This window comes from Bufo bufo, chromosome 3, assembly GCF_905171765.1.
Source record: "Bufo bufo chromosome 3, aBufBuf1.1, whole genome shotgun sequence".
Lineage (NCBI taxonomy): Eukaryota > Metazoa > Chordata > Amphibia > Anura > Bufonidae > Bufo > Bufo bufo.
The window spans coordinates 225,080,163-225,099,338 of record NC_053391.1 but is presented as its reverse complement, the minus strand read 5'-3'; the positions used below and the strand labels follow the sequence as shown (position 1 = coordinate 225,099,338).

Below are 19,176 nucleotides of genomic sequence, written 5' to 3'. Positions count from 1 at the left end.
ATACATTGTAATATGTGGTAAAATGACAGAAATGCAATTGTTTCTGTAATTATCTTTCCTATTTACAGTAGTCCTCGCTGTTAACATACTGACCAGACCATCTTGGGGGAATTTTTGTACAGTATATGCTGCAGTGAATAAACAGATCCCATCAACCATATATTGCCCCCTCTTTTTAGCAGCAGAAGGGTTCCTTTTTTCTATAGGCAGTAAAAACTGCACTATAAAGAAAAGCAACAATAAATTGTAGTGAGAAATAGCTTTCACTAATGAAAAAAATTTCTAGCAACCCATGAAATTAGCAAAACATGCAATTTTGCCTTTGCCTCAAAAGCATGGAGTTCCTGTACCAGAAATATTTTTCTATGATCTGGCCAGGGGCGTGCTATGCAGGTGAGGCAGCTGACACCTTCCTCCTATAAAGGAAAATGCAGAAGGGTCTAAGAAATTAATCTCAAAAATTTCTTAAAGAGTCCATCCTATTGTCCACCACTGCAATTCAGAAATCCTGGAAGTTATCAAGTGATGTCAATACCTAGGATGACTGCAGTCAGGGGCGTAGCTATAAGGGGTGCAGAGGTAGCAGTCGCTACCGGGCCCAGGAGCCTGAGGGGGCCCAAAGACCCTTGTGCCGCATGTGAAGACAATGGTATTATAGAAAGTGCATGCTATTCAAGTTACACCTCTGGCTGGAGGGAAGGGGTTAGGTCAAGAATTTGCCATGGGGAGGAATGTTGTTTTAATTTTTGCCTCAGGCAGCACGAAGGCTATGTGCTTCCCTGCCCCTGGCCACAAAGCACTGAGAGAAGGGGGGCCCAAGCTGTACTCTTGCACCAGGGCCCATGAGACTTTAGCTACGCCCCTAACTGCAGTAAATGGGATTATAGGCAGTGCTTACTGTACATAAGCATGGAAAAAGTAAAAGAAAAAGTAAGAGCAGCACTACCGATTAGTAATACCTATGATAGGTTCTATTTGGTGGCGGTGCAAGCATTAAGGCCTTAGCCTATAGGCCCCAGCAGATACTATATTAAAGAAAACTGAAGCGCTTTAAGTCTTCCTTCCTTGGTAATAAACGTTTATTCACCAAGTCATGTGCAAGGTTTCGACCACAAACAGTCTTTAGCAGACATACTTGATAAGCATGCTTATAAATTATATTAAATATAACAATTTATTACCATGGAAGGAGGACTTGGAGTGCTGCTGTTTCCCTGAATATGGACGCGCTTATTTGTACAGTAGGACCGGGGAGCGGTGAATACATTGCTCCATGTACAGGCAGTACTCACCACTCCCTGGTCTTCTTCTGCCAGTCCCGCACGCTGTGTTGGGTCCTGCACACAGCATGAGGACATAGGCGCGCTCCTTGACATAACGTCACTGCACAGCGTGCATTAGGGTTCTGTTCTGAGGTCTGATTAACGGTGGGGGGGGGGGGGTCTGATTTGAGGTCTGATTAACTGGGGGTATGATCTGAGATCTGATTAACATTTGGGGTCTGATGATTATTTTCCTCCTCTAAAACCTAGGTGAGTCCTATGGGCAGGTTCGTCTTATAGGGAGAAAAACACGGTAGTACTCATGGATACAACCAGTGATCACACATGGGAAAAGGTTCTGCCTACATTCCAGTGGCTGCAAAATGAAGGGAATTTCATGACCAACATTCGTTCCCGTTCATTGACCAGTGTTAACATGGCCAGCGATCAAAGGAATAATTATAATACACCAGTTTGTCATTGACTGCATTTTGTATGTGGACATAAAATCTGATTTGTCAGCAGCATATCCCCCAGTGTGAACAGAGAATGTGCTGGGGACAATAATGGTAATCGCTCAAACCCCTCGAAATAACTGTAACTTAGAAATGCTGATCAACCTGCTACGGATGACAATGGTGCAGAATTGAAAGAGTAATCTTTATGTATAGTGAATTATCATTATTGATATAATCATTATTATGATGATTGTATTTATCATCATCTATTTAAAATCAATTTACTAAAAACTGGAGAATCATTGTAATGTGTCACAGGCATCAGTGCAGTTTAGAAATAAAATGCAGACTTTGGACGGTTGCTGAATCCCTCAATTACATTGATTACAGCGCACAAAGTAAATTAATGACATGCTTCTAGGAAACCGCCATTACACAGTGCAAAGGAAGGAACGCTGCATACTAGCATCAGCAACATAAAAGATTTAAGTACAGTGGTCCCTCAAGATACAGGGGCCTCCGGATACTATATTTTCAACTTACAATGGCCTTCCCTGGGCCATTTTAAGTTGAAATTAGGCTCAACATACAATGCCTCAGGCTGTGATCAAACCAATCAACATGCCATCTCTCTCTCCCAGTGCGGTACTACATGTCCAGTACTGCCCTCTGTCTGTGCCAAGATGAGCTGCTCATTTTGATGTCAGGTGAGGACCTCTGCATGTTATTTTTTCTGGCACACAGTGTGGTATTCAGGACCCTGAAAAAGCTCATGTCCTCATCATAGAAAGTGGTTTACAGCTTCCAGAACCTCCTGCAGACTATTATATGTTAGGACTTTCTTGGTTGTCTGCTTATTTTTCTTAAATCTTCATTTTATCTTATCTTAGGATGACATTTTGGGGCTTTGGAACCAATTACTAGTTTTCCATAGAGTTATGGACTCAAGTTAGAATTGTTTCAACATACCATATTAATTGGTTCCGACAGGACCATTGTAAGTTGAAGGACCACTGTACTTTTAGTCCATTTGCAACTGAGCAGGTAGGTGCACCAAGGGTAGGCCCAAGCCACTGCACCCCATCTCAGGCAGCCTTTCCTTGACAGGACCAGGTGAGATGACTATGCAGTACATGGCTCTGTCAATCAAGAAGGAGAGAGAGGAAGCAGGAGGTGCAAAGGTGCACAGAGTGGCTTGGGCCCATCCTCAGTGCACTTAATTGCTCATTTGAATATGGATTAAAAGTACTTTTTCTCTAGAATGAATAAATAGTTCTTCTAAGTGAAAGGTATCATTACTCTGCACTGAGCCAGCCCTACGTGGCATTGCGTCTGGTTTACACTTCCTGCTGACTCCCTTCAAAGCCAGATGCCAATGAATCAGTATTAAGAAACATCTTAATCATGATACACATTCCCACCAGTTTGGTCCATTCTTTTCTCTTTTAGCCAGTTTACCCCTTTGTTCCAATGTCTGATACTTTGCGCCCAAGTTTCAGCCTTCCGACTGTGTCAGGCATGCCCAGAAAAAACAATGTCAAGTGAGCTGATGCCTAGGATTATTTTCATGTTGCAGCCATCTGCTGCGCAGGGAAAAACTATGAAGAGGAATCAGTACTAAACCAGTGCTGCAACCCCTACATACCCAAACAGGGAGAGCGCCGTGCAGCTGAATGGCAGGGATCCTCACTTTTCAATCAGAGAAAGCCCCTGTATTCCCTTATAAAAAACAAAACAAAAAAACAACTGATACTGAAAAATAAATCTGCAAACTATGAAGGTTCCAAGCTCAGCAAGAAAGCTTGATGCACTACAAATCTGCTACTTCTATGCATGTAGAATGGCAATGGGGGTCATTTTCTACCAAATTGTGCCGCAAAAGTAGTGTACATGGCGTGCGCAAAATTCTTTATGCTTTGACAGTTGAGAAAAGTGTCTCCAAAAGGAGGCATAGTTGAGAGGAGTCATTAGACACACTAAGGGGGTCATTTATTACGCTGAAATACGCCTATATTAGGCGTATTTCAGGCGCAGATTGCGGTGTAACGGCTAGTTGTACCGCAATCCGCGACTTTTTGCCAGGTCTAAGAGAGTGGGTGTGGTGTGAGCAGTGAAGGGCTGGTAGGCCCGTCACATTTACCAATTTTCACACCTGTTTTAGGCGTAGAAAAAGGTCTAAATATAAGACGGCAAGGAAGCTATCTTACATTTAGAAGTGGCGGAGGATCCACCAAAGTTATGGAGAGGCCGTTTAAAACGCCGGTCTTAAAAAATGTGCCCCTAAAATGTTGTGCACTCATTTTTCTGGCAAAAAAACATCAGTGTAAAGTATGTCAGACATGAGGTGACATAGGCAGTAGAAAAATGTCTAACATAAGTTGTGAGCTGCACCAATGTATCATGCACCATTCGGAAAAAAACTATTTGGACCTTTTGGCCATCTTGTAGAATAATGCATTTTAGGACAACAAACCAACACTGAGTACTATATGATATAATTGTACCAATATGCAAATGTGATGTTCACACCTGCTTCAGAAGCTCCTTTAGGGGCCTCCATCTCAGATTCCGCCAAACCAAATAGCGAACTACATTATAGTCATCCTTCAGGTCCTATATCAGAGCAGAACTATGCTAATAAAAAGTGGTGAACATAGCCAAAGACTCGCTAGAGGGTTACCATGAAAAGAATCAGATGCGATCATGCAGGCAAAAATAATGACCGTGTTTGTAAGCGTTATTCACCACAAAAACAACAGTTATTTTAGCATTTGGGGCAATGGCAGTTATTTCTTCTTCTATAATTACTTTTATTACCAGATGCTTTCCTGAAACAGCTCAGTTCTCCACTAATGAATATACTGTGGTCAAATACAAGTATTGTGAGGTCCGTGTGGAAAGGTTATGGGCACTCCCAGATATACAAAAAGCAATCTCTCTGGCCACAGCTATGTAAACAGGTTATATGTTTTACTAAATTGTCTTAACAAAAGCTTTACGATGTTCTGAACTTTGTGATAGTTTTCTTATTTTATGAAAAGAAAAGAAAAAAGCTCAGAACACCAAAAACAAGACTTACAGCTTATACATGAGGATAGAAATAATATCTTGGTTGCACATAATATTTTTATCAATTTTACCTGAAGAATGGTGCTGTCCGGTTGGTTCACATTTGGTGTACTGAAACTAGCGCTACCATATTTTGTAGTTGGCCAAAGACCGAGTAAACGACGACCACAGGTTAAAAGTCTTAAGGGGATTAAAAGAAAAAAGTGTGTATTAGAGAAAAATAGAATATTACCGTACTGTAGACCGAGGAAGCACAACAGCTGCAGTCAGTGTTAGTGGAATAAACATTACAGAGCTGTAACCATCTTTCTTAAAATTCAAGAATGTAAAGGGAGTCCAATGAAAAATATTCAACATTTTTCAAACCAGCACCTGGATTTGAACACTTTTTTTATTTGCATGTAATTAAAAATGTAGTATCGCCGCTGAGCTATTCAATAAAATGTATCTGTACAGCGCCACCTGCTGTTTGTTCTTTTTCTAATTTCTCCTTTTCATTGAGATGGAAGCACATGCTCAGTTCCATCCTTCAACTGCCACCAGCTGCAGCAGAAAGGACACAACCCCTGAGTGCATACCCCCTAAGCTGCCAGCTTGAAATAAATCTAGCAGAGCTATTGGAGCAAAGAATGGTGCTATCTTTCAATCTATGTGAGGTACAGGGCTGGTTCTAGCTTTGTTACAGGTTGTAACTCTGATTTTCATTATTCGTGGGATTACCCCTTTAAACTTTGAAGAAAAAAAAAAAACTGATCTGACATCAGTAGTCACTGGTTGACCCTTTTTACAAAACAGCAACTATAAGGATCGTTAAACCTTAGTGCAAATAATTAAATAATAATTTAAATAAATTATTAAATTTAATACAATTAAATAAAATAATAAAAAAATTACCGGTAGTATGAGACATGTATCAAAACCAATGCAGAAAAAATCCTGTTGTTGCCTATAGTAGGCGATCAGGTGCTTCTTTATATCTTGTAGCTATCCCTGATGGAATGTACGCGACATGGTAACTCATTTCCAGAATTAGGGTTATCCAGACAATAGAAAAAAAAAGGCTCAGAATGGAATAACAAAACTAGAAGAAACAAACAGTGACACCTTACAGATCCTGGGCTGTTCCCACTTTAACTCTTCCAGGGTTCCCCGCCAGTCTGTATTCTGGTCCCTCTCAACCACACCCAATCATTGGCAGAGATGGGTCACCAATGCGGTTCATGATTCGGTGAGCAGTCATTTCCTGTGTGCCGAGAGGGACACCAGACATCAGCGAGGACCTGGGGAGGGGGAGACCGGAGACTTGCAAGTATCACTTTTTTAATTGTATTATGCCATTCTGAACGTTAGAAAAAAATAAATTAAGGGTCAGACAACCCCTGGAAAACAAAAATATAATTCCAAAGGCCCATCCTCAAATGCAAGCATACTACTAGTAAACTGTGCTATTATCATTCAAATGAGTTAGATGAATTGTGAAATAACCCCAAAACCTGATATACCCCAATAATAAGCGATCCACAAGTGGGTTCCCCTGTTGAACTTCATGGACCCAGGCATGCTTGAATGCCAATGGATTTTCTCTGGTGGGTCAGTCCAACATAGAAACATAGAATGTGTCGGCAGATAAGAACCATTTGGCCCATCTAGTCTGCCCAATATATCTGAATCCTATGAATAGTCCCTGGCCCTATCTTATATGAAGGATAGCCTTATGCCTATCCCATGCATGCTTAAACTCCTTCACTGTATTTGCAGCTACCACTTCTGCAGGAAGGCTATTCCATGCATCCACTACTCTCTCAGTAAAGTAATACTTCCTGATATTACTTTTAAACCTTTGCCCCTCTAATTTAAAACTGTGTCCTCTTGTAGCAGTTTTTCTTCTTTTAAATATTCTCTCCTCTTTTAGGCCTCTTTCACACTTGCGTTGTCCGGATCCGGCGTGTACTCCACTTGCCGGAATTACACGCCGGATCCGGAAAAACGCAAGTGTACTGAAAGCATTTGAAGACGGAACCGTCTTCCAAACGCGTTCAGTGTTACTATGGCACCCAGGACGCTATTAAAGTCCTGGTTGCCATAGTAGGAGCGGGGAGCGGGGGAGCGGTATACTTACAGTCCGTGCGGCTCCCGGGGCGCTCCAGAATGACGTCAGAGCGCCCCATGCGCATGGATGACGTGATCCATGTGATCACATGATCCATGCGCTTGGGGCGCCCTGACGTCACTCTGGAGCGCCCGGGGAGCCGCACGGACGGTAAGTACACTGCTCCCCCGCTCCCCGCTCCACTTTACCATGGCTGCCAGGACTTTAGCGTCCCGGCAGCCATGGTAACCACTCGCCGAAACGACGTTTAGCTTAAGGCCGGATCCGGATCAATGCCTTTCAATGGGCATTAATTCCGGATCCGGCCTTGCGGCAAGTGTTCCGGATTTTTGGCCGGAGCAAAAAGCGCAGCATGCTGCGGTATTTTCTCCGGCCAAAAAACGTTCCGTTCCGGAACTGAAGACATCCTGATGCATCCTGAACGGATTTCTCTCCATTCAGAATGCATTAGGATAATCCTGATCAGGATTCTTCCGGCATAGAGCCCCGACGACGGAACTCTATGCCGGAAGACAAGAACGCAAGTGTGAAAGAGCCCTTACCGAGTTGATTCCCTTTATGTATTTAAAAGTTTCTGTCATATCCCCTCTGTCTCTTCTTTCTTCCAAGCTATACATATTAAGGTCCTTTAACCTTTCCTGGTAAGTTTTATCCTGCAATCCATGTACTAGTTTAGTAGCTCTTCTCTGAACTCTCTCTAGAGTATCTATATCCTTCTGGAGATATGGCCTCCAGTACTGCGCACAATACTCCAAGTGAGGTCTCACCAGTGTTCTATACAGCGGCATAAGCACTTCACTCTTTCTACTGCTTATACCTCTCCCTATACATCCAAGCATTCTGCTGGCATTTCGTGCTGCCCTATTACATTGTCTTCCCACCTTTAAGTCTTCTGAATTACTCCTAAATACCTTTCCTCAGATACTGAGGTCAGGACTGTGTCAAATATTCAATATTCTGCCCTTGGGTTTTTACGCCCCAGGTGCATTATCTTGCACTTATCCACATTAAATTTCAGTTGCCAGAGTTCTGACCATTCTTCTAGTTTTCCTAAATCCTTTTCCATTTGGCATTTCCCTCCAGGAACATCAACCCTGTTACATATCTTTGTGTCATCAGCAAAAAGACAAACCTTACCATCGAGGCCTTTTGCAATATCACTTATGAAGATATTAAACAAAATTGGTCCCAGTACAGATCCCTGTGGAACTTTACTATTAGTATCATTAGTACTGTATTGTTAAAGGGGTTCTCTGGTTTGGAAACCCATTGTGGCATTCAAAGTAAATAAGGGGATGGTGCTTTGTCCATCACTTCACTGGAGTGTAGAACACAAAAGGGAGAATGTTTTCTTTTTGTATGCAGGTTTCTGGTGTACAAAAGTCACAATTTTGACACAAGTGACCACTTTCACAAAAAGTGGGTGGGGCATGGGCGGTGGGCCAGGTGTGAAATTGAAAATTGCTTCCAGGTTCCCTATAGATTTAAGTTAATCTCTGGCGCTCCCAATAGCAGTCATGTGATCAATAGAATTTTTACTCATCATTTAGGTGAAGCTAAGGACATGTCCTAGGGAAAGCAGATCAAAGAATGTGAGTGTTCAATTATAAATTATATTAAGAACTTACTGCCTAAAGTTGAACAGGGGAGTGGTAACCCAACCCAGTGGCTGAGGGTTTCGTCTCTGCTTGTTGGCTTCAGAGGAGCTCCCAGGAGGGGGGACAGGCACCGCATGCAGTGTAATTGTTAAAAGAGTCTCTCGTGGCAGGTGGTTTATCTGGACTGGAAAACAGATCCTGCACAGGAGAATAAAAAGAAGGTAAACCACAGATGTCTGCTACAATATACTTTAAGAGTTTACAAACCATATACTGCTAAAATATACATAAAGAGTATACAAAGCATATATTGCTACAATATACATAGAGTATACAATTTATATACTGGTGCAATATGCATCAAGAGTATATAAAGCATATACTACTACAATATACATAAAAAGAGTATACAACGCATACACTACTAAAATATACATAAAAATATGCAAAGCATGTATTACTACAAAAGCATATACGAAGCATATACTCCTACGATATACATAAACAGTATATAAAGCATAGACTAATATATATATATTTCACTTGAGAGGCTGCACTGTTACACAGCTAACTTTGGCTGCGCCAAGCTTGTCGTGGCCATAGTCGCCGTGTAAACCCTGCCGAAAACATCATAAAATGAAATAAAATTTCCTACGTTCCTGTAGAGAAAGTTCACATTTTTCCCATCATTCTGAAGATACCGGAACTTCTGGGGACTTCAGATTTCGCACGTAAATCTAAACAAATGTTTCACTTCTATGCACACAATTCAATTTGTAGCTCTGATGTAGCATGTGGACTTCATTGAGGCCAGGAAGGAAACAAACACATGGAAGCCATAATGTAAGGGTAATCACATTTCTAGCAAATCATTACGCAGCTTTGTAAATGCACGAATATAGAGCAACCACAGCCACACACTATCTCATGTGCAAGAAGATGTGACATTGCCTGAAACATTAGTCTGCGTAAAAGGACCATTACACAGGCCAATTATTGTCCATCGGGAATGAATTTTTTGAAAAAAGCTCATCCCCGATAATTGCCATGATTTTGGTCCATGTATAGGGACCATAAAAACATAACTAGTCTACCAGACGTAAATGACTAATACTGTCTTTTCAACACATATCACATTGTCCTATGAGGCAAGTATCTTTACATCTACAAGGTGTTTTAATATGAAGTATTCAGTACAAGTAAAGGCATCAAATGTAAGGACTGTGAAAGCATTTGACCTAAAAACAAATGAAAGGCTGCCCGTGTTAGCATCGTCCCAAGTATGCGGCCTATTCAGAGCAGTTTCCCAAAAGAAAGCTCTGCATTTTAAAAATTGGGATTTTTCGGGGAGAGGATCGGCTACAATCACCACTAATTAGACAGCTCCAACGTATCAAACCAAAGACAACTTCTACAACTGTGAACGCAATACACAAGGGTTTTATGTTGGCCACAGACAGTCCCACTACAGGAAAGAATATAGGCGGCTGCAAGACACCTTGTGACTTCTCATCACAGTGGGTGTCCATCAGGCATAACCCACAGACATTACATTGCCTCCAAATCCCATCACAATTGTCAGGACCGGTCAAAGAAAGTCTAATATCTGTCTATGGCCAGCTTTTTCTACAGTAGTACCTGACACATCATCAGCTCTCCTGGACAAGACATTTAAAAGGTGACGTACTGGCAGATAGAGCTCTTAAGCACAGAAAGACCCCACATATTAAAGGTTTTACTGCCCCCTCTTTGAAGTATGTCTGTTATTATCTCAATTGCCAGAAATAGTCAAAGACATACTCGAAGGATGGAAGCAGAAGATCTGCAGTGATTAGGTTGGAAGCTAGATAAGCAATCATGGTTTCTTAATGCTAAAGGGGTTTTCCGGGATTAAACTTATCTTCCATTAAGCATGCCCTGGCCATACTAACATATGTCTAATATGGTTGTATTACCTATTCTTCCCTGTTTGCTCACTTTACAAACCAGTCATGTGACCTGGGTTTGTTGTCTTGCTCATGTCACATGCCCCCCCTCCCAAATTGCACTGCCCTTTGACATGATGTCAGCACTGAGAGGCAGAGTCAGGGAGGGGCTGCCTCTTTATATGTGCATGCCCATCCACTGTGTCCACAGTCCTGCACCGCCTTTCCCGCCTCACCCTTGACTTGTCGCCCCTGTGTATTAGCGCTCTGTCGGAAGCCACTCGTCTGTCTCTCTCAGCTGTCTCTGTGTCCACAGGACGCAAAGACAGCCGATTGTAATGGTGACGCAGAGAGTCGTCCGCTCCCCGCTTCACCATTCACCTAAGCAGCTAGCACTCCCCAGCACCAGCCCGATGTACTGTATAGAAGGAGCGGTGCCGGCTGGCAATCAGCTGTGCACTCCTCCTGCTACACAGCAACAGCGCGATGTGCGACAGTACCTCGTGCTGCTGGGGAGCACCGGCTTCTTAGGTGAATGGTAAAGCGGGGAGCGGACGACTCTCTGCGTCACCATTACAATCAGCTGTCTATGTGCCCTATGGACACAGAGACACCTGAGAGAGACACATACCTCAGACGAGTGGCAGCAGACAGAGCGCTAATACACAGTGGCGACAAGTCAAGGATGAGGCGGAGAAGGCAGTGAAGGGGCATCAATGGAGGCGGGAAAGGCGGTGCAGGACTGTGGACACAGTAGAGGGACGTGCACATATAGAGGCAGCCCCTCCCTGACTCTGCCACTCAGTGCTGATAGATATCATGTCGCAGGCAGGAACATGTGACCCATCCATGTGATGTCAGCAAGACAACAAACCAGGTGACATAACTTGTAGAGTGAGCAGAATAGGGAATACAACCATGTTAGATATATGTTAGTATGGCCAGGGCATGCTTAATGGAAGCTAAAAGTTTCATCCTTTACACACCTGTGTCACTGTAGACGGTGAAAAATCAACATCAACCTCTTTTAAGGCTGTTTTAGACTAGTAGATCGTTATGATGATTTGAATGCCAGCAATTCATGGCAGACTATAATCATGTCATGTGAATGTACGTAGCAACTGAACGATTTTACTAAAAATGCTTGTGAAATCGCTGATGCAAACAAGTAAATTATCATAATGGTAATATCAATGTGCAATCGTGTGATCTTTCGCCAATAGGAAGGTTGACTAGACCTGTCTGAGCAAGAGTATACAACTGAATATGAATGAATTTGTGCACGATACTCCCTGCATGTGAATGCTCGTTATCACCGGCGTTGTGTCGGTAGGTCACTTGTGTCGTCAATCGCTTGAACGATTATCTGCTCGTCTAGTGCTAAAGATGGATTTGCACAGGGCGAGGAGAAGGCGATTGTCGGGTAGGAAACATTCCTTCCTGGTGGATATGAAGTGCTACATTTACCTGCAGCGATCACCTCCACAGTATGAGAATGAGCAATTACTGCTTCTATCGCTTGTCCCCATACAAAATCATTGCTTCTGGGCAGCACGATCTGCAGCCTGGGAACAAGGATTCAGCTGTCCACAACTCCAATCATTTCACACGATGAACTAACATTTCGCTCAGTCATTGGGTGATCTGCGGCACCTTTAAAAAGGCAGATCATCGGGAATGAGCATTCATAGGAACGTTCGTTCCCAATAATCAGCCCACATATTGGGCTATCTAAACCCACCTTAGGCTACTTTCACACTAGCGTTTTTACTGAATCCGTCATGGATCAGCAAAAATGCTTCCGTTACTGATAATACAACTATCTGCATCCGTTATTAATGGATCCAGTTGTATTATCTTTAACATGGCCAAGACGGAGCAGTCGTGAACTCCATTGAAAGTCAATGGAGGACGGATCCGTTTTCTATTGTGTCAGAGAAAACGCATCCGTCCCCATTGACTTGCATTGTGGGTTATTATGGATCCATTTTGCTCCGCATCCCAGGACGGAAAGCAAACCGCAACATGCTGTGGTTTGCTCTCTGGTAGGAGAATGGAACGGAATGCATTTTGGAGCATTTTGTTCTGCTCAGTTACGTTTTGTCCCCATTGACAATGAATGGGGACAAAACGGAAGCGTTTTTTTTCCGGTATTGAAACCCTATGACGAATCTCAACAGCTATGTAGGGTAAAAGACTAATAAAAAAGAGCCCTATTTTCTGCTAAATAAATAATTTCATAACCAACATTAAAAAAAAGATTACCGTATTTTCATGGCGCCTTACCAAAATATATATATAAAAAAAAAAAATCAAATCAACACATGCTGTAACTGCAAATGCTAAACTATACGCATCTGGGCATTCATTTTATGTATAGTGTATGCCTTTATACTCTTCAAACACATAGCATAGCATAAGTGGATGTCACAATGGGACAAGTAAAGGAACTAAGTAGGACAGTGTACCCAGTCCTTATCAAGTGGAATACCACAACAAATGGCTAGGCACCAAACAATAATTAAATACAGGATGAGCAACACGTTCTCAGAGAAATCATAAATCACAGGTATTCATGCTGTCCTCTATTACACTGGTATTTTCCCAAGAACTGCAGTTTTTTACACTAACGGGTGTTCAGCTATGATTTCCCAATTTGATGCAGACACTCAATTACTGCACGCTATGACATTACCTTACTGCTGACTGCCCTCCCAGTGCCAGGCCCAATAAGGTTAATGTCGTTGGCAATCAGATACAAAAGCTGTGAGAACCACAGGGAACTCCCATATCTTCTGATCCCTTTAAATCAATCCCAAGGTTACAGGAGGTCCAGCTCATAAAAGTTTCAGACTGACGAACAAACTGCAGTATGTGCAATCTAAAGGCTTTCATCTGCCGTTCAGAACTTCAGACTGCGATACAAGCGGTGCTGAATTCTCTTGTCACAGGACATAACTAATCCAGATCTCAACAGTTTTCATATCCCATGGGACCTCTACCTCCACCTTTCTTCTCTGCTGTATCTAGTCCAACTCGGCTTTTAATCTCTTTTCTCCGTCTTTTCCTGTCCCCTTGTCTTCTTTGTCCGTCTCACAGACTTGCTAGAAGCCATCGGGCACTTTCTAATTTTATCTGGTTTTCCATATGCTTGCTGTTGCTCCTCGCAGGGCAGGGAGGGAACAGGGCACGGACAGAGTCAATTCCTGCAGGCTATTTTGGGAGCACAGCTGAGATGTAAGACCCTGTGGACTGCAGAAAACAAAGGTGCAGCCCAGGAACTTCTAAAGGACAAAACCCTCCGAGTGGCCTACTATGAGCACAAGTGTGATAGTTCTAAGAGGCCCAACAAGTCAGGTCATGTATTATGTTAGTGGGGTTATTTCCAGAAAGTACACAAAGTAATCAGGTTCTCAAACAAGAGAATAATAGAGTATATAATAAGGTGCTCTATCAATCTGCTTTATGATTGCACAAGTACCAATAGCACATAGTCCAGAAATCCTGTTAATCTGGTAGGTGACAAGAATAGTCCTATGCTTTTGGGGTTAAAGAGGATGGGACACAGTACAATGCATTCAGAAAGTCTGCTCTTTCACTTTTTCATATTTTATGTTGCACCCATGTGCTAAAATAAAAATAAAATTCTGTTGTTTTTTTTCCATCATTCTGCACTGTACACCCCAAAATGACAAAATGAAAACAAAATGTTCCAAATCTTTTCTAATTTATTGAAAAGGAAAAACTTAAATATTGCATCGACTCAAGTATTCAGACCCTTTAGTCATGACTTAGTTGAAGCACCTTTTGCAGTGATCACAGTCTACAGTCTTCTTGGGTATGATGCCAGAAGGTCTGCTTACCTGGATCTGGGGATTGTCTGCCATTCTTCTCTGCAGATCATCTTAAGCCCTGCCAGGTTGGATGAAGACTGTCGATGGACCAGTCTCTATCCCAGCCGCTGAAAAACACCCCACAGGATGATGCTACCACCACCATGCTTCATTATAGGGATCGTATTGGGCATGTGACTAACAGTGCCTGGTTTCCTCCAAACAGGACGCTTACAATTGAGGTAAAAAAGTTACATCTTTGTTGCATCAGACCAGAGAATGTTGATTCTCACAGTCTGAGAGTCCATTAGGTACTTTTTTTTTTTTTTTTTGCATACTCTAGGTGGACTTTCATGTGTTTTTTACTGAGGAGAGACTTTTGACCTCTCTGCCATACAGCCCAGATTAATGGAATACTGCAGTGATGGTTGACCTTCTGGAAGTTTTTCCCATCTAGACACAGCCAGAGTAACTATTGGTATCTTGGTCCCCTCTCTTACCAAGATCCTTCTCCCCCCGATTACTTAGTTTGGTGGGGCATCCAGATCTAGGAAGAGTCCTGGTTGTTGTAAACGTCTTCCATTTAAGAATAATGGAGACCATTGTGCTCTTGGGATCTTTAAGTGCAGCAGACATTCATTGTACCCTTCTTTAGATCTGTGCCTCCACACAATCATGTCTGTGAGCTCTACAGGCAGTTCTTTACCCCTCATGGCATGGTTTTTGCTCTGATACACATTGTCAACTGTGAGACCTTATAAAGACAAAGGTTTGTCTTTCCAGATCATTTCCAATTAAGTAAATTTACCACAGGTGGACTCCAACCAGGGTGTACAAACATCTCAAAGATGATCAAGATTTCAAGTGTCATAGCAAAGGATCTTAAATGGGTTGTTTGCTTTTTTATATTGATGACCTATCCTCAGGATAGGTCATCAATATCAGATCGGTGCGGGGGCCGACTAGGATGGCTCCGTCCTATTCACTTGAACAGGAAGAGCCTTCTTACTGAAGTGAATGGGGGAGGAGGAGTTGTAGCACCCCTGCCAATCTGATATTAATGACTCATCCTGACGATTGCTCATCAATATAAAAAAATATATAGAAGGCCGCAAGATAACAAAATGCAAAAAAAAAAGTGAAGGGGTCTGAAGACTTTCAGAATGCATTGTATACCTAGTAGTGTAGGCAACTCTTCAGCCTACATTACACTCAGGAGACAGCAAGCACACCATCACACTGCTGCCGATGTTCACACCATTTGGCCCTGATGTTTAGGCACTGGCACTGACATTGTTTTGCAAAACAAGAATAGGCATTGTTACAATGGGTCTGGCAAAAAGTGCGGAAAGCACACGGACCACATCTGTATTTTGTGGATCCGCGATTTGGATACAGTCGTGTGAATGTAGGGGTGGGGTGGCAGAGACAAGGTTGTGATGCACGGCCAAATGCCACACAGCTTTCTGGATGAAACAACTGTTTTCCGTCAAAATCATTCAGCCATTGAACAATCAATTTAAAAACCAAGGTGACCAAACACCACTGTGGCCTCTCTTAAGTAATTTATTCAGATTATTAGTGCTTACATTTGGTCCCAAACGATGAGATGAAACAGGTACTTGTACATATGAATCCTGCGAGTTTGTAGGGGACTGCACAGCTCCTTGCCTCCATGACTCAGAGAACAGGATACGTAGAAATCTTCATAACTGTATGGAGACAATAACATACAAATTTTAGGCATTGGTGTTCCTATTGCCCAATTTGCCAAACTTAATTTAATAGTGTAAAATGATAGAACAGAATTAGGAAGATCACAAGAAATAACATCTTAATACACAAGCCATATTTTCTCTATTGTGCAAATTCTAACAATTTGGTCTGTAGGCACAAACATTACTATGTAAACATCTTGGGCACCATAGTTTTCTTAATTAGATTTTGGATCTTTATGCCTCTTGCTGTCATTTGCGCTTAAAATTAAACCGTACTCGTCCTGAACAATAAAATGGTACAATGTGGATACTGCACATAGACCACATTAGTGCATATAAAGCCAGCTATAATGCACACATAAAGCTAGCCACAATGATCATGGGTCCAAGGAATCTTCATTTACTCCTGTTGATCCAGTGGAAGACAAAAAAAACCTGTATGACATGAAACAACTGGCCTTGCAGTTATGTCTACACCGTCTAAAATGTAATAATATCCACATGGGATATCTGCTACGTGAATTGTAATTCCAGAAGAATCAAAAGGCACAACAGGTCATGCTGCGGAAATTACCCTCAAATCTGTCCATTCTTCCTTCTGCTATCTGTGAATATGGTTTCCTTCTTGCACATTCACATAGATTGTACTGTAGTTTGCTGTGGATTTTTGGGTTAGAAGAACCCTCCTTAAAACTTGAAGTAATACTGATACCAATTTGGACAAAATATCAATATGCATTTATTAAGAGATGACGCGACAATCTGTTCCACTTTCTTTACACGCTGCACATGGTAAACTGACACTTAAAGGGAACCGGTCATCAACTTTGTGCTGCCCATACTAACAGCAGCATAAAGTAGACAGGTGAGTTGATTTCAGAGGTCTGTCATTTATAAGTTAAAAGTAAGTGGTTGCTGAGAACCAACATCACAATCATGGCAGACTAGGCCTGGAAAAAAGTCACGGCCACCTGAGAAGAGTCCTGGTTATTCATGAATTCCTGCTCTCCTCGCCCACCTGCTGATGATTAAGTCTTCTACCTCGTTTTCTCCCTTTCTGTCTAGGAGAGAACTGCCAATCATCAGCAGATGGGTGAGAGAGCAGGAGATGATGTATAACCAGGACTCTTCTCAGGTAGATCTGACTCTTTTCAAGGCCTGGTCTGTAATGATTATGATGCTGGTTCTCAGCAACCACTTACTTTTAGCTCATGAGTGACACAGCGCTGACATCAGCATTTCTGTCACTATTTTATACTGCCCTCAGTGAGGTCAGCATAAAGTTGATGACAGGTTCCCTTTAATGCGGGTTTAGACGGGCCGATGGATCGGCCGATTGTTGGGAACGAACGATTCCTTCCCGACAGTCAGCTGCTTGTTCAGTGAAGGAGACCGCTTTATTTACATGCAGGGATCTCCTTCACAGTATGAGGACGAGGGATCACTATTGTGATCCCTCGTTCCCAAGCAGAATCATTGTTTCTGGGCAGCAGATCGCTGTTTAGAGAGCAGGATCTGCTGCCCGGAAATGATGATTGATGTGCCTGCACTAACGACAGGATCACCAGATGAATGAGCGGTTTGTTCATTCATTGTGTGATCAGCGGCACATTTAGAAGGCCAGATTATCGGGAATGAGCATTCGCAGTAATGGTTGGTTCCTAATAATCTGGATGATTATTGGTTCATGTAAATCCACTGTTCGCCATGAAATAGTACTCATTATAGAGACCATGTGTGCCCATACAGATTCAATAGTGACAGCTACTCTTCCTGACTTCTCCATACAAATACATGCTCTGCCAAGCATGCATGTCTTCTGAATAGGCAGGAAGAATAAGGCACTGCCAGATACCTTTGGTGGTGGCTTATCTCCCCTGGAAACAAAAGGATTGGCCATTGAAATTCAGCATGCTTAATTCTTCTTTTTCTGATGTGACCTGACAACAGACAGCTGGAAGGCACCTATATACATAACGTAGACCACTGGTCCCACCAAAATCTGCAGGTTTGGCCAACTTTGCTCTAAGGGGGTCTTTATAACCATTATTCTAAAAGCCATTTGAAGGGTGTTGATAAATCCTATAACCCAGTGGGGTAACTCAAAGCACCTACCATGTGCCTTTGCAATACTGGTGCCCTCTTAAGGGGTGAGGGATTTTGGACTCTCTTAGGCAGCAGGGCCTGTGGCACAATGTAAACCCAGCAGCAGGATTCTTGTCTACACCCTCCATGGCTGGCCGCGCTGAATACGCTCGTGTGAAATCACCCAATGTAAACTATTAAATGTTGTGGTCTTCATTGTTACATTATGTAGACTGTATTTATTTCGGTTAAAAGTCTTAACTTATCTTTGAGCTGGACATTCTAGCGTGTAAGAACCTCTAAGACGCTGTGACGGTGTGGGGGAGGAAAGCATGGGAATACATATAAACAGATTAGAGATGAGGGGGCACGTGATCTATGGTAGATGAACAAGTGGAGCCAGTGCCCAGCTGCAAGCCTCCATCCCCACCCTTTCCAAAGACATTCACAAGGCGAGTTGTAACAGATTTATTAAGGGAGGGGTGAGGGTGTAGAGAAAAATACCAAAGGTCACGCTCTCCCCATTTCTACACCTCCTCTAATCTCCACCTCTTCCCATAGCATAACAGAAAGAATGAAAGGCACCTTTAAACAAAGGGGACCCCCTCCCTGATGTTGCAGCCTAGGACAAGCAGAGCAAATCCTGGAACTGACCATCTGTCACTGCACCGAGCAGGGGGAGGGATGGAAAGCAGAGAGGAGGGAGAGGCTGGGAGAATGAGGAAGCTATGGGACAAGAGCAGAGAATTCCAGCACAGCTGCGAGCAGAGGGGAGCGGCTGAATGAACTGCTCCCTATTCATCCCATGGCACTCATGATCAGGAGACAGAAAGGCCGAGCATGAGGGGAGGGACTGGCAACAACTACTGTCTTCATCAACCCCCTGCGGGCAGGGTCTCAAAGTCAAATGATGCATTTACAATGTCAGTCCCTTATGTACTAGGCAGGCAGCTCAATCGCATTTCATCCTTCTGTTGCATGGGAAAACATGCTTTATATACACTATTTTTATTTTACTCATTTAAGCCTCATTCACACATCAGTGTTCGGTCAGTGATTTCCATCAGTGATTTTGAGCAAAAACCAGGTGCGGCTCTAAACATAGAACAGGTGCAGAT

At 42.7% G+C, this 19,176-nt stretch overlaps 1 protein-coding gene across 1 annotated transcript in view; it reads right to left on the bottom strand.

Moving 5' to 3' along the window:
* PIK3C2B (phosphatidylinositol-4-phosphate 3-kinase catalytic subunit type 2 beta) overlaps nucleotides 1-19,176 on the bottom strand; it is a 149,393-nt gene that overhangs the window by 74,832 nt on the left and 55,385 nt on the right. Inside the window, exons 12-14 of the mRNA XM_040423991.1 lie at nucleotides 15,845-15,967; nucleotides 8,528-8,695; nucleotides 4,861-4,969 (exon numbers count right to left, since the gene is read on the bottom strand). Coding sequence (XP_040279925.1) covers nucleotides 4,861-4,969; nucleotides 8,528-8,695; nucleotides 15,845-15,967 — 400 coding nt within the window. The remainder of the gene's footprint in view (nucleotides 1-4,860; nucleotides 4,970-8,527; nucleotides 8,696-15,844; nucleotides 15,968-19,176) is intronic.